Source organism: Augochlora pura, chromosome 1 (genome assembly GCF_028453695.1).
Source record: "Augochlora pura isolate Apur16 chromosome 1, APUR_v2.2.1, whole genome shotgun sequence".
Lineage (NCBI taxonomy): Eukaryota > Metazoa > Arthropoda > Insecta > Hymenoptera > Halictidae > Augochlora > Augochlora pura.
The window spans coordinates 20,360,656-20,376,405 of record NC_135772.1 but is presented as its reverse complement, the minus strand read 5'-3'; the positions used below and the strand labels follow the sequence as shown (position 1 = coordinate 20,376,405).

General features: G+C 38.7%; 2 protein-coding genes across 4 annotated transcripts; both read right to left on the bottom strand.

The window, feature by feature from the left end:
- Positions 1 to 1,714: 1,714 nt before the first annotated feature.
- Positions 1,715 to 8,629, bottom strand: Ada2b (Transcriptional adapter 2B). Of its 3 annotated transcripts, none has more exons than XM_078194673.1 (10): positions 8,377 to 8,629; positions 8,188 to 8,285; positions 7,805 to 7,864; positions 7,580 to 7,721; positions 7,279 to 7,496; positions 6,877 to 7,106; positions 6,567 to 6,798; positions 6,016 to 6,065; positions 5,545 to 5,908; positions 1,715 to 5,320 (listed from the first exon to the last, which is right to left on the bottom strand). In XM_078194673.1, exons 1-10 carry the CDS (start codon positions 8,381 to 8,383, stop codon positions 5,216 to 5,218), a joined length of 1,506 nt encoding a protein of 501 aa, XP_078050799.1. In that variant the 5' UTR covers positions 8,384 to 8,629; the 3' UTR covers positions 1,715 to 5,215. The 3 variants fall into 3 exon arrangements, with proteins under 3 accessions (XP_078050799.1, XP_078050888.1, XP_078050977.1); XM_078194762.1 differs by having other exon boundaries at positions 6,567 to 6,789; XM_078194851.1 differs by lacking the exon at positions 1,715 to 5,320 and having other exon boundaries at positions 5,642 to 5,908; positions 6,016 to 6,105.
- A 1,315-nt stretch (positions 8,630 to 9,944) lies between these two features.
- Alg12 (Alg12 alpha-1,6-mannosyltransferase) lies at positions 9,945 to 15,683 on the bottom strand. The gene is made up of 8 exons (XM_078179338.1): positions 15,446 to 15,683; positions 14,872 to 15,004; positions 14,402 to 14,575; positions 14,170 to 14,323; positions 13,663 to 13,807; positions 13,318 to 13,544; positions 12,982 to 13,230; positions 9,945 to 12,914 (listed from the first exon to the last, which is right to left on the bottom strand). The coding sequence occupies exons 1-8, from the start codon at positions 15,569 to 15,571 to the stop codon at positions 11,195 to 11,197; spliced, it is 2,928 nt and encodes a 975-aa protein (XP_078035464.1). The 5' UTR covers positions 15,572 to 15,683; the 3' UTR covers positions 9,945 to 11,194.
- Between the last annotated feature and the right edge of the window lie 67 nt (positions 15,684 to 15,750).

Below are 15,750 nucleotides of genomic sequence, written 5' to 3'. Positions count from 1 at the left end.
AATTGCTCATCGCCGAGTCCGGATATCTCCTCAAGGGTCGTCAACGACGCGCGAACAGCGTTGAATAAAAATTTGCAAAACGATCGTCGAGGAACCGGGGGACTTCCCGAGTCACCGAAGGACCACCGCCAATGGCGTGGAGAAGAACGTCGCAAATATTTCTGCAACGAGACAGGGACGGCGTGAGCGGCAATCAAAGCGTCGCATTTGCGGAATAGTGTTTCTAATAAGAAGATTGGAAAAAAGTACGCGTCGCGCGCTCTCGAGTACACGGCGAAGGACGTCGTGTCTGGTTGAGGAAAAAAAGTCAAATCGCGGAGACGTCGCGGGAGGCCTCAGAGATCCGAGAAATGTCGCGCGGTCCGCGATAATGACGCATCGGTCTCGATCAGGCGCGGTATCGTCGCGATCGCGCGAGCATACCCGTGTACGCGGGTAATTTCGCAGGTAAACTGTATCGATCATCCCGTCGAGGTCGCGGCCGTCGTCGCGCCTTGAAAATTGATTACGACGACGAAGATTTGTCTTCGCGGCACCAAGATGGCGGCCGGCCGCTGAATCACTAGGCTGGCGATCGAGTTCTCGATAAGATCGCGCAGCGGGCAAACGGAACGATTGTTATCGACGCGAACAAGCCGGTTACGTTTAAAGCCTTTTAATGTAACGTTTTGACTCGTAATGGGATACACGCGACGAGGTCGAGGCGTCGCAGATTAGAGAATACGATGACCGTGCGCCGCGAGAGATTGCGAGGAGATTTTATTCGAACAGGTAATAATCGACGGGAAGACGCGCCGCGATGAATTTGTCGATAAAGAACGAGGGAACGGTTCGCTTTCGCGGCCAGCCTCTGCGCATACATTGATTTAATGGAAACGGTGTGTGCGGCGCTGCTAATTGCGGCGCGAGGGCTCGCTTTAAATACCCTATTACATTAATCATTACCCGCCGCGTTAATTATTAATCGCGGAGAGATGGTAATTAGGGGGCAATCGTGGAAACGAATAATGAATTAATTTCACGGTGGCGCGAGCATCGGGGCAGGAAAAGTAGTTTTCGAATCGGACCTAGGAAAAGATTATCACCGGAAGAAAGCAATTGTGCTGCGGTTAATTATTCAATTTCAATCGTGATGCCGTGAGTCACATTTTTCAACCTTTTATCGTTGCATTTATGACAGCCGCGGATAGATCAAATTCAAGAAAATATTGACTGTAATTTTAGTCTATTTTCCAGAGAAGCTGTTTTAGTCGGCGAAGTAAATTTCTCTGTCTTTTACTCTTCCAAATGACACGACCTGTACACGTGTAACAGAAGCGAGTATAAAGATCCGCAGATGTCGGATACGGAAATATTAAACATTGTATAAGAACTGGTAACGCAATATTTTGCGAGTTTTAAAGGGATTAGAGATCACGTCTTGTTCGCGTGGCATTATGGGTCGCCGGAAGTATTGAAATCAGTAGAACGTAATACTTCCGTCTTCTTTTATTAATAATATCGTATTTCATTGACTTTGTTCCCTTCATTTTGATTTGCTTCTAATCCCACTAACTTATCCAGAGATATTTTGCAATTTTAATTAATCGACAGAAAATAGCATCGAAATAAATGTAAATACTGGTTTCAAGGAGAGATATCCCATCGCGCAATTTGGCCTAAAATTCTCAAAGATACTTTATCACTTTTAGCAATCCGTGGAAGTTTGGAGGTACGAATAAGGCCAAAGTAAATAGAGACACTGTTTTTTTAAGGGAAAATACCTATTGTACAGTTTATTTTATACATCAACGACCGTTTAAATCGTGTATAACGTTGAAAGCCTTTTCTTGTCGTCGAAACAGTTTCGTATCGTTCCGAGAGCGACGAGGGAGTAATCAACGCGTCGCGCGTTTACACAGGCTCTTCGGTTTTAACATTAAATCAATCTCAAAGTGTACCAGGATTCAGACGACTGCACATTTTTTATTTTCTCTTTCTCTCTTCGCTAAATGAAACTCGCAATTTGCGACCAGAACAAGAAAAAAGTATTACCGCGAACGATTATCACGAGAATCTATAAAATATTAAACGCAGCGCTGATTCGCGTCCATTCGCTGCTACGAGTTTGAACGAATTGTTACGACAATTCAATAAATTATTTAAATAACTCGAAAATAGCGCGACGACCCATTTCTCACGTTCAGAATGACGTCGCCTCGCGCGCGGGTGTCCTGCAAATCGCCACGTAAATCACAATGCTCCGAACCCGCGTTCAAATTTTTTATCTTAACGTTAACCGCGACACGATCAAATCATTTTTTGGCATCGATCCGACTGGTAAATCTTTAATCAACTAGCTGCGCGCATTACAAGACACCCGGCGCACGCCCGATGAAACAGTCTATTCGTACTGGACCACCTCGTATAAATATTACAGTCAAACGACGGGCTAGTCGATCGGTCCGAGCCTCTCCGAAATAAAGCGACAACCAAAAAGGAAAAGGAAAACAAAAAGATAAAAATCGTGCATCTTACATGATCACAATACCCGGACGTTAAAAGTGCGCGGCCGACATCGTAAAACGCAGTTGAATCTGTAAAGTTAAAATAGAGCTCGTATCGATCGACCACCGGTTTAATATAGGCAGCGAGAACGCAACGAAATAACGTATATTAAAAAGTCGCGCGGGCGAGCGCGCACACGCCCGCCGAAAGATCATTCACTGTCGTTCACAAAACGGTTCGCGCTGTTCGCAGAGGCAGATAGCATTACACCGAATAAAAGGGAATAGTCTTCTACTCTCCGTAAAAAATATGAGCAGCTATTTCCCCTATATCTCATCTCACTTAGCCGTGTGTATCTGAAGCAAGTACGCTATAATAAGTATTTTTTTTTTGTCCCCAACGGAAGATATTTCTGACTCTTTTTTGTCTGTTTTATACAGCAAGGTTCCACAGCTGCGAAACCGTGGTCTCCCTGTTTTCTTTCTTCTTTCGTTTAAGTTATTTACATAGATATTCATTCATTTATATATATATAATAGCTTTTTAAATCTTTTTTACATTCACACGACGACGACGCAAAGCTATGCGATGACGTTCGCGTGCTCGACGCCGCGTCACGAAGCGTCCGCAATAACGAAGAGAATTCTGAGAGACACGAAATTACGATTAAAAGCAAACGGTTGATCTTTTTTTTTTCTTGGTTTCTGTTTTCGTCTTCTTTTGGTTAGGTTCGTTAAGCATACGAGAGAAATGGAGAATAGAGAAAAGTCGGCGACCAATTTACGCTAAATGAACGCTAGATGTGTGCTTTCTTACAATAGAAGCGTACAACAATGTATTCGCGAACGGCGGCGCAATTACATCTTTACTTTCGTTCTGTCTGCGAGGAAATATCATTGTAATCGATTTTTGCGAATAAATGAGAGGCGACGGATGAGCGATGAAAGCCTTGCGAATTCGTCAGGGTTCGCGGCGTGTAATCGTTTGTTCTATATATGAGCTTGTGCGCGCGATTAGAGAGTATTCGACGATCGGCATGCGAATGCAATTACAATGCGAGAGGCGTGCTGAAATCTGGAATGTTTTCGATGCGTGCGAGTTTTTATTCCTTAAAAGACAGAATTGCGAAAATTAAAAGAGTGACAGATATAGCTCGGCGAATACTGACAAGAAAATCTTACGATTTATAAGTAGATCCTACATTTCTTTCGTTTTTTTTTTCTCTATTCATTTTTCTTTTAATCAGAAGCTGTAGTAGTAGTTAATCGCTAACGTATCGCAAACAACGGGCAAATAATCGCTTATCTCGAGACAACGGCTCTCGAGACGCTCGTATGTCTTTTTCTGCAGTAATCTGGTTTGGCTCAGAACACCATCAATATATCACACTATATGCTTCTCGCTTTCAACACTTTTTTTCTTTCTTTACATTACCACCATAATTTGTGCTTTTTAGAAATAGTATCACTAGGAAGGTACTAGTTTCTCTCCGTTCTGTATGTACAAATATTACACAGGCAACAAATAAATTATCTAATAGTACATATGTGTGCATATATAAATATGTATATACGTAATATGTATACATAAATATATATATACATCATGGTGATAACAAGTGTCCCCGCGATCTGTTCTTTGTACCATTCCTTATCAATAAGGAACCCTTGCGGTGTTTAAAGAAACAGAGCAAAACGTTTTAATATGTAGAAGTATGTCCGATTTAAAATCGGGAGTGTTGGATTCGTGGACTCCCTTTCGGTTTCATCACGTTTCATTGGTACCGCTGTTAGGCCAATTTTCGTAGGTCGGACACCCTTCTCCGACCCGGTTTAAACTTAATATCGTAGTTCGAATTTCAATCACTAAAACCTCGTCTATACCGACCGAGATTTTTTTCGAAGCTTTTGTTGGAACTCTTCCCCGCGTAAATCGTCGATTACATTAGTCAGGTTCGATGAGGAGAGTTCCGCTGGCCTTTGAATGTTTGGAAATACGCCTAGAGGAATTTTTTTTAGTTAGAATTCAATCGTCACCCTAACCGGGAGTCAATGTCGGCCGAAGCGATCTCACTGCGCTTCCTTATTGTCAAGCATGGTAACAAATCACAATGAAAACAGCTAGAAAGAATTATGTGCAGCTAGAGTAGCCTGTACAAGAAAATGTTACAGTGGAAGAATTAATTGAGCAATACGTTCAATGGCTCTATGAAGGCAGTGTAAGAGATTTTCTTATACAGTGTTAAAACAAGTCTAGTGTGTCCGGCTAAATGGTTGAACGAAACCTAACGCAACGTTGCACATTTGAGTCAAACGCGACAAGTTCCTGGAATCGTTTCTACGGTGAATAATATTCGGATAAATTGTTGCAAACTAAATTGACTGTAATTCTACAATTTTCAATGCGTCATATTATTATTTCAAGCACTGAAATAATATATACGATTAAAAACTAAAGATACAATTGTTCTGTTGCTAGCAACTTATCCGATCGATTAATTCTTTTTCTCCGTCAACAGTTTCATTAATAAATTATGATGATGAATCAAATGGTTTTTGCACATTAAATTATACATATGTATACGTGTACATATACACACATTCTTTCTCTACCTGCCCTATATACGATAATTAAATCAGACTCGGTTTTTCAGTTATATCTAGGACTTAGTTTGCAAAATAGAGGGTGACTTAGAGTTGAAATGGTCATTAATCTTTTTTACACGTGGTTAATTGGCCGCAATCCAGCCATTCGCAACCAGATAATGTAAAATCTTACTTTCTGGTTCCGACTGAGGAACAACGCCAGATCTCCTATTACCATTTAGATACTCCTGCAATCATATAGTTACTACATAAAGGTGACCTATGTAAAAATTATAAAAATACAGGGTGGTTGAAAACCAGCTGGACAGCTTTAAGAAATCGAAGAGAACGTCTTAAGTAAAATGTGATCTTAACCGGAAAAGTTAAGGTATTGCTCGGTATATTACAGGTTTAGTTTCTATGTAGCCAATGCTTTCGAACCACCCTGGTCAAACGAAACAAAGGAACTTACTTGCAACAACAACGTTTTTTGTGTTAAATACTGCGTCGGCTTCAGATCAAGCTGTAGACACAAAGATTTTTCCTGTTTCGTTAACAAATGCGCGGCAGCTTCCATTTCAATATCTCGCTCTTCTAAATCACCTATTGCTGAACACGATTTTCCGGAAGTTGTCGCAGCGTAGATTTTCTCAGTAGCGGAACTGGAACTGGTAGAATGCTGGCTGGAAGAATTCAGATAGTTATCCGGCTCCGCCCACTGATTGGCTGGAGTCGTCGTCCGATTGGGATTGGTTTGACTGAGAGAGGAGCTGCTGCTGGGCAAGTCTTTTGCAGTGTACTTTCGGTCGATGGAAGAGTAACTTTTTTCTTCTTCTCTGGAAAACAGAACAGAAAACCATAACACTTTTATGAGTACCGATGGGAAGGCGCCGTTTCTCGATGAACTGAAATTTACAGACACAATTACAGAATACTTTTGTACCTTTTTTTTGAGGTGTGGCGGTGTATTGGTGTGGACGGCCCACTGCTGCCCTAAGTGAAATGCAAACTGATACAATCTGTTCACAAATGCCTGGCAACACGCACCACAAACAATGGAATTAGTTTAAAAGGAAGCAAAAGCTAGGGCATGAAATGTAACTAAAGCTGTCTCTCGCGTTTAAGGAATCAATTCGTCCTTAGTTTTGCTAACGCTACCGCTATCAATAATGTATTCCACGCCTTTTATACTCAAAACAAAAAGGTATCAAAACGTACACCGTTCATTGTATAATGAAATAAAATGACTATTTGCGTCTGAAGATTCGGAAAACTTCATTCAGTGTCATTTTTAATTTTAACGCGCAACATTTCGATTTCATTAAAAATGTTGCAAGATTCGGGAGCTCTACTAGCTTTTATGGCTGCCTAATGATCTTTTTCCATTCAAGCAGATATACTCGTCAACGAGGTACAATGAAAAACAAGGTATATCTTTCGAAAGTAATTCCAACTGCCGTCACAATAGGAGAACAAGGGGAAATGAATACTTACAGATTTTTTGTCGTTCCAGTGATCCGTGGTATCGTTTTGGCCTTGAGACTGTGCAATCACTTGCTCAAAATGAGCACACTCTTCGTGTCTCGTGATTCCGCTGTCCCGATAACGATACAACTCGGACAGACGCAGACGCAGCTCTCTTTCTCTCTCAAGATTGTTCAAGAATTGCTCGTACTCCTGCGCCGTGTAGAACTGAGCGAACGCTCGCATTCTGTCTCTGAATTCTCTGTAAATGGAGCAGGATCAGAATAGAATTATATGAAGGTAGCAAATTATTACTCTTCGACTAGTATCGGTGCCGTACTTTTCTTCCTTGGATTGCTTCTTTTTCAGCGTTTTATCCTTCCTAGACGAAGCGAAGAAAGCGGACACGAGTTGATAATCGCGTACCACTCTTTTTCGTCTAGCCCTTTCTCTTAAATTGTTGGTGTACATGTCAACTTGAGCTAGCTTCAAAGCAATATCCAAGTCGTCATCTTCAGCTGGATTTAAGAACAACGAAGAAACAAGAGATTCTGCTTCGTGATTGTAATCCTAAAAAAATTTGATATTGCAGTGTGCATACATTTATAATACATGTAGATTGTCTCAGTCAAATAAACCACACTTTGTTGTCTGTTGTCCTAAGGCGTACAATAATAAATGAGACAAGTATTTGACTGAGACACTCTGTGCTATGTTCTGTACGGGTTGTGCATTGTCTCACCCTTTCAAAATCATCTCTCTGTGGCATGTAACCCAATTGTGCAGCCTCCTCTGGAGTAATGTCCAATGGTGGTAACCGAGATGTGAGATCAGGAGACAGAGGTCCATGATCGGACTTTGTCTGATCCGTGAGATTTGGTTTATAGCTTTCTGTTGGTGGCCACGTGTGTTTGCCAATATTACCATCCAGGTACCTCGCAATGTATTCTTCTTTTGCTTCTACAAGGGCAAAAAGGAATACCGTGTATTATTCCAAATATAATTTTGAACGTAGTAAACTTTGTAAAAGGCATCAACTATACCTTCTGGTGTACGTGTTTCAATGTGTTTGCTGATATCTTCCCAGTTACCGAAACCAAATTGTTCAATGGCATCCAAGAGCCTAAGTTGCTCCCTGCCAGTCCAGTTCCCTCTACCATTAAATATACTAATGGTACCAGAATCCTAGAAACGAAAATCTCGATTAGTGAGTCTTAAAATTTAAAAAAAATATTAAATTCTATCTCTTCCCATCATCTCCTACTCACCATAAATTGGTAGGAGTGATCATTTTTGTGAGGACCGATCTCAGCTCCGGCGGAAAAACACTGTCAATGCATACAAAACATTATTTTTCTACTATCAAAACAATTTGATCGCGCCGAGCGGAGTACACGTGTACTTTGATCGGCAACAGTTTCATTCACCTCTCGCGAAGATAAGTAGAACACATAATTACGGACTAACTTGTGAACAAATAAGAAAAAAAGGCGCAAGAGTGGGGATCAAAAAAGGAATCGCAATACGCAAAATCGGACAAAGTCGGAAGGATAGACGAAGACACGAAGAAAATGGAAGAAGATCGAGGGGGGGGGGGGGGGGTTGGGAAGCACGAACACGTGATCGAGAAACAGGCGTTCACTCGGCTCACCTGCAAGCAGAGGTCGAAATCTGGGCATTCTACGCAACGAACGCGCAAACCTGTGATGTCCTCTTGACAATAGGTGCAGTTGTATTTTGCATACAAATCTGGAAAGAAACGGTCTCAGCTGCATTACTTGTCAGACGAATATAGGCCGCGACCGAGATCCACGGTATTGCCGTCGACATAAATACATACCCGCCATTATTGTCCTGCAGGGTTCTTCCAGAATGATCCGGATGACGTCACCGCATGCTAGAAACCCATAAGTCTACGTATCACGTACACCGAGCCTGCGAATACGACCCCATTTTTCCGCGGAATCATATGAGAACGCGGAAAAACTGTAGCGCGTCGGCCAGGACGCTCTATTTACCGTGCAAGCGTAAACTCGCGAGGAATCTAATTGGAAAAAATGTTGTTTACGACTGTTGCGTCGAGGAACGTGTACGCATGCGCGCAGAATATTCTTACAGATGCGAAACTCCGGCGTTTTTCCTGAACCCATTTCCGGCACGCATGCGTCCATAAGTGGACGGAAAAAAGTCGGGCCCGGCGCGCATGCGTGCGTAAGTTCAAATTTAAAAGACACCAGCATTATACAAAAATGCCTCACCATATTGCACTATGGCAGGGGCAAAGGGCTCGGAAATTTGAGGTACAGTGCAGAAACTGCCTTTCTATAATTGGTTGAAGATCCACGGTTAAGCAGTGCTGCCCTCACAGCTTTAGACAGAGTGAGAGAAAATGGCGAGAGCGAACAAGAAAGAGAGCACGACATTGGCACAACCATAAGCGAAAACAGTCACACAGACGACCAGTGCAACCTCTCCCTTCACCATGCTCGCAGTCTCATTCTTTTCGCGCATGCGTACGCCTGATGCTCCATCTGAAACACGTGGCGGGATATTCGATTTGTACTTTTTATTCGGAACCTTCTGCTCTGATTCATTTCCACGAAAGGAGCCATAGCGAATATCGACTTCGTTCTGACTCTTTTACGGGTCTCTAAAGCAGCAACCTCCTCGTGGTGAGACCCGGGCAATCGGTATCATCCTGGGTTCAAAAATGTTGCTAATTGTAATATGTTTTGAGTCGAGGGTGATACCGAGCTAATAGCTGCAAATTAAAAAATCCTTTTTGGTATTATAGAATATGAGGCTGCAGCAAATGTATCTTATGGTTTTTAAACGAACGTGTGGATTTACGTATTTGTTTTGTCTTACTCTTTTCCGATCATAAATGATGCTAATTGAATGGAGAAACACATGAAGATATAAATTAAAAGAAAGCGGCAATGTCGTATGCGTGTATGTAGGCTATTGCAGACCAACCAATTAGCAGATTTGAAGATCAAAGATTTTAATTCGAGTTTCGCTTCTAGTTTCATATTTTGCGCATGCGTCTCATCGAATTAAAGTTGAGCGCATGACAAAATGCGCGCGTTCAAAAGGAGTTGTGTTTCAGCGGCGTTCAATTTCTCTGTGCGAAAGTTGTTAATTTCTGAGTAAATCGAAGACTTTTGGTAAAATTACGCAGCTGTTGCATCATGTTGGCTGTAAGTAAATATTTATAATGTTACTTGTTAAACATTATACATGTTCAAGTATAAATGGAAGGAAATCGTATATGTTTATGCATGTAGATTATGCCTATGTGTTTTCGTTGTCTTTAAGTGAAGCTTATAATTTTAATTGGGATTTAATCGATGTAAATATATCACGTAACTTTTCGAAATTAATAGGTTCACCAGACAAGGCTTTTTTATCAGAACACTGTTTTATTACGACAAACATTTTACACAGGATATGCGAAATTCATTTCGAATAAAGCATTTCAAAAGATAAAACTACAGCAAGCACAGATACAGGTATACAAGGCTCTGATGTTTAATTCCATTGAAATGAATACCATTTTGTGTAGCTTGTACTTATTTAATTTTTATTCGTGTAACCAGTGTGAAGATGGACGCTCGTTATTTTTAAAACGAGGTTTTCGCGACAAAATCATGTTTTGGTCAAGTGTGGGATTGACAATATTTGGTACGGTCAAAGGATTTCTAGTAAATCGAAAGTTGCAGGAGACGTAGCGTGTTTCCTTCGTGTTACAGCAAAAGATGCATCACAATTAGAAAGAGTTTGAACTGTACGTATGTCAATAAAAATTTCTGTTGCAATTTGGCACTTTTGATTATCTATTGCTTCTGCAATAACGTAATAATTACTATATTAGGTTTAAATATTTGAACATCTTGTTGCAAAATATTATTAGACAGTACATTACACTTATACATATATTCTTTGAACATGATTTAGAATATGTATATGTACATAGAACATTGGAAGAAATTTCAAGGCACTTGAATGCTCTGCGAATACCAATATGGAATTTAATGCACTTCCTCTTTGTGATGAAGCATATCCTTCTTTTCCTAATGAAAATAGAAATGATGGAATAATCTTGAGCAACATGAGAAATGTGAAAAAAAAAAACACGAAAAGCAAAGTTTAAATGCAAAGTATCGAACAGGAAAAGATAAAACTATTTGCTAAATGTCTTGTACATTTTTTTTAGCAGTCGAGGGGAAGTATTAAAATTGCATAGATATCTTCTTCAAACATGCATTAATAAACATTACTTTTATATCAAACAATATATTGTTAAATATTTCAACATTTAAGTATATAAAAAAAAACAATTAAGATCATTTCGAAGTACGAAAAATAATTGTTTACAAATTAATATTACATAACAGCATACATACAGAGTCGTTTCTGGCACTTTTTTTCAGTACTATATGTTGAACAAATGCTTTACTACTTTGCTTTAACATTCATTGGTATTTCAAGCAAGAAAACAAGGGGAGTAATCTTGTTTTTTTTCCGCGTTGGTAATGCATGAGCATCAATTACGAAATAGAACAGTTTCGTTATCACAGAATAACGTATTTACATTTCGCTATATCTACACAATTGCCCCATCAAAAAGCATAAAAACAGTCACTTAGTTTTAACATTTAATTATTAGTATTATTTTCAACATTCTGTTGCTTCAACTTTTCGTCCTCCTCTTTGGAAGCATAATTCTTTCCTATATCGTTCGACACATTATCGACAAATCTTTGAGCATTTAAAGGGACGTTTCCGTTATTCGTATACATGGTAAAAGATTTTTCTTGAAAAAGTTTATCCGTTTCTGTACTCGAGCTGTCTTTTGCATCAGCATTTCGAACGACAGTCTCTAATTTCTCCACATTTTGCATTTTTAAATTCTTCGTAGATTCCGTTAGAACTTGAGTATCTTTTACTGATACTTTTGGCAGAGTCTCCGATCTCGTCGCATCCTTTTTAACATCTAAATTCTCAACAACAAATTGTTTCTCTCGTTTTCGTCGATGTATTAAATTCTTTAAGGACTCGCTGAATTTCATCAATGTCTCAGAAATTGATCTGTCCATAAAAGTTGCTTCAATTTCTTCAAACTCGCTGTCATCATCAGAAACTAATTCACTCTTTATTTCTTTGAACTGATTTATGATATCCCTCAAACTTTCTTTGGCATCTTTGATTGTTTTATTATCTTCCTCTTTTGTCAAGTCTGAAACATTTGTAGACTCTTGAGACAGATTTGTATCTGTCCCTTTCAATTGTACGTCAACTACCGTTTCCTTCTTCAGATCTAAATCTTCGTGTCCAAAGTCTTTTTCGAACTCTCTAAATTGATTTATTATATTCCTAATGCTTTCCTTAACATTAACTGCTCGATGCTGCTTAGTCTTCTCTTGTACAGTTGCAGCCGGCATCTCTTTTGATTCCTGTTTCACGGCAATTTTCGATTTTTGTTGTAACTCTATCCTTGTTGGCATTACTTTTTTCACAGCGATTTTTTCTGAACTTTCCGAAGGCTTCTTTTGATCTTCCACTTCTTTCTTGAGCTTAACTGCTTCTAACTTTCCCTGAATTAGCTTTCTAACAGTTTCTTTCAAAGTACTACCCTCTTGCTGAATTTTAGGTTTCTCTGTGATTACTTCTTTTTTAATCTCCTCACTTTTGGCATCTGATGGTTTTTCATCACTGCTGGAGATATTTACAATAGCATGTTGTACACTTACGTTATTTTCAATATCGAGACTACCCTCTGTTGTTGAAACATTTGGTTCTTTTTCTTTTTGAATCGGTACTGGTGCAGGTAGTAAATTGTCTTCAGGTAAGTTTGCAGGTTCTTGTGGCACATGTAATGGTTCGATAGGTTCCTCGGAATTATTTTCAGTTCTATCCAATACAGGTTTAATTTCCTGTAAATTTATATCTAAATCACTTTCATCGCTAATTTTTAATGGTTTCTCAAATTCTTCTAACGACTCCATGATCTCGCCCAATATTGGTTCCATATTCTTAGCAGTCTTATTTATTACATCTTCAACTTGTGCACGTTTCTCGATATCACTCTCGGCCGATCGCTTTGCAACAGTATGTGCTTTCGCTTTCTTCGGATCGTATTTTATATTGGCTTTTCTTTTCATAATAAATATAATAGGCCTAGTTTTAATCCTTATAGGCGGTAGCATGTTGTAATTAAGTGCTATATGAGAGAAACCATCTACTGAATCCAGAATATCGTGAGTTTTAAGATAGGGTTTTATGTTTGGCGAGTATTTACTCTTAGCTTCCATTAAAAGGTGTGTAAACTGAAGGATTTCAGGATTATCAATGGTTAAATTTTCCTGTTTCGAATAACTGAAAAATAATTTATGTTGAACTGGATCACTCGGATTCGTATAATAAAATTGAGCATGTCACTTACATCCAAGAATCGTTTGTCTGTGTAAATCTCGAAACTCCTGTCTGAGCAGTGAGAACATCGATGTGCACATGCACCGGACCAATAGAGTCTTTTTCGAGTCTGTGTAATTTAGCAATAGCTAAGCCACCAGGATAGTTAGAGCCAGCAACGCATAAAAGAAACATGGAGAATAGAGCATTTAAAACTAGATGGCCTGAAATAATCATTGCCACGAATCCATGCCATGGACCTTTCGCTCTGTTCTCCCATCTATTTATGAAGAGATCATTGGGAATTTAGTAAGACAAGAAATTCAAAAGAATTCACAGAGCTGAATTGAAAAAATAAAATACTTACATTCTATGGCAAACGGCTGCAGCACTAACATTCAGCAATGGAAATACGTATATGATAAACCTCAATTCTTTATGTGGTAGAAATGAGAATAAAATAATAAATATAATACCGGGAACAGTTAATGTTCGAACTCGAGCATCCCAAAGCATGCCCAGAGGTATTAGAAAATATGACAAAGCCAGCCCTCTTGGGAGTGCTGAATAAAAATACCATAAAAATGGCGATGTCTGTGTTTGTGTTAAGATTAGAAAGAAGTAGATAAGAATTTTAAAGAATATACGAAAAAATTCAGATATTTTCTACTTATAATGAAGAACATATTAATTATATTTTCAGAAAGGATACACCCCAATCACTGCTTTTATTAAGAATAGTGTTGAAGTAAAAGACTTCTCCCTCAGGCCATAAAATACGTCTCCAAAATATGGAATCTATTGTAACCGTTAGTGTTAGAAAAAATATACCAGCTGGAACCGCAATTTTAAGTAGTCTAAAAATTATTACCTTTATGAAATGATTATTTGCACAAAAGACGAATATGAATTTTAATGGATGAAACATTTCCCGTAATAAAATTCTTTCTTAAATGATCTTTTCATTTTAGTTTGAACAGTAAAGTCAACATTTATTGCAGTGTATTAAATGAGGGATTTATGTTTGATCTGGTTATTATACTTTTCTTTTTTTTTGAGAGAGAGAAGGGTTTCATTTGTGTTAATAAGTTTTATAAGCAAACGAAGCTTACAAATCAGTGCAGTTTTGCAGAATGTCCCTTGATGATTCTAATCACTTCTGTTTGCAATGTTACAGCCATACTAGGAATCAATGGTCCGCAATATAATGTGTAAATACCTTGGTATGGTCAGTTTCTTGTTGGCTATATCGTATAAAAGGAATAACCCCAGTAGCATAGCTAGTTCTGCTCTGAATATTATTATTGCTGCTGCAGATGACCAAATAAATATGATGTGACTTTGCTTTAACCACCCAAATAAAGCCAGTAGTACTAAAATAAATTGATAATGCAAATCATATTTGTTTCGTGAATGTAGAAATCTCAAATCAAAGAGACCGGATGAATTACCTAGTGGCATTGCCATTATATTTGGCAAAGGACGGCTTAAATAATATAAAAAGTGATACTGTGTCACGGTTATCGCGACAAACCATTTTGAAAATTGTAAGCCAAAGATACTCTGCAAAGCATCTCTATACAGTTTCAACATACTTATTACCAGCAAACCCAATACTGCTCTTACTGGAAAATAATACAAATTAATTCTTCGTCTTTGTTTGCTACTCAGAAAACTTTACTGCATTCATCCATTCATATTAATGACAGACCAAGCAAGGATAAAAAAAAAACACTCCTTCTGTTTCACATTATTTTCTTTTTAAATTTATCATAAATTTCATAGCCAATTCTTTGATAGCTGCAGAAATTTTACAAAAAGAATCACAGCCTCCTTAGGAAAAGCAGTCTCTCAGTAACATATACCATAATATGGGACAGAGGGAGTTCTATAAATGCAGTTCATTCGGTAGACAACTTACCAACATATTGAGCAAAGAATTTATTAAGTTGCAAATAATTAAAGGTTGCTATTAGCGGCGATGCCAAACCTGATATTATAATTGGTCCTACGAATGATCGTGGCACAACTCCAGGAAAATCATGATGATCATACTATCACAGAATAAGAATATGTAGCAAACAATTGACATAGAACTTCGATATATTTTACAAATTGCACAAATATAGGCAAGCGGATAGCTGGAACGTGTGATTCGAGTATCGCGTTGAATGATTAATTGAAACAAAAATATGAAAAAATATCCCCAGTGCGTGCTGTGCAAAATTCTGTTCCACAGACTGCATCCAAAATACGGATTAACGTGTTATTAGGGAGTTAAGCGAACCGAAGCTGTATCAGCTGATCGTGAGTTTATAAATACATGCGACTGCTTCTAAATATAATATTTCAGTTTTTGCGTAATATCTGTCCGATTGCGTGTCAGCTATTTATTAAAAAAGTCATGGTTTTTCATCGTCGTCTATCTACGTTAGTTTAATTCACGAAAGCTGAAATTTAAGCGGCAATTCACCGAGATATTCTATAATAATTACCTCGGTCAGGTTAAAGCCATGGTATAAGATGTCGTGCATAGCCTGCAGATTGAAACTTTCCTCCACTTTTGTGAATGGACAGTAGAGCAAGTGTATCATGGAAACCAAGATTATCAAATGATCCATGTTTCCCCTCTATGCATAGATTTCGCTCAAAATCATCGTACTATTTCATCGTTCAAATAATGACAAGCAGACGAACCAAGACGACTTTTTAAATACTCCTCACACCGGGAATACCACGTCGTCTGCTGTGCTGGATCACGACCAGATCAGTGATGTCGATGATGCTCGTAGCACAAAAG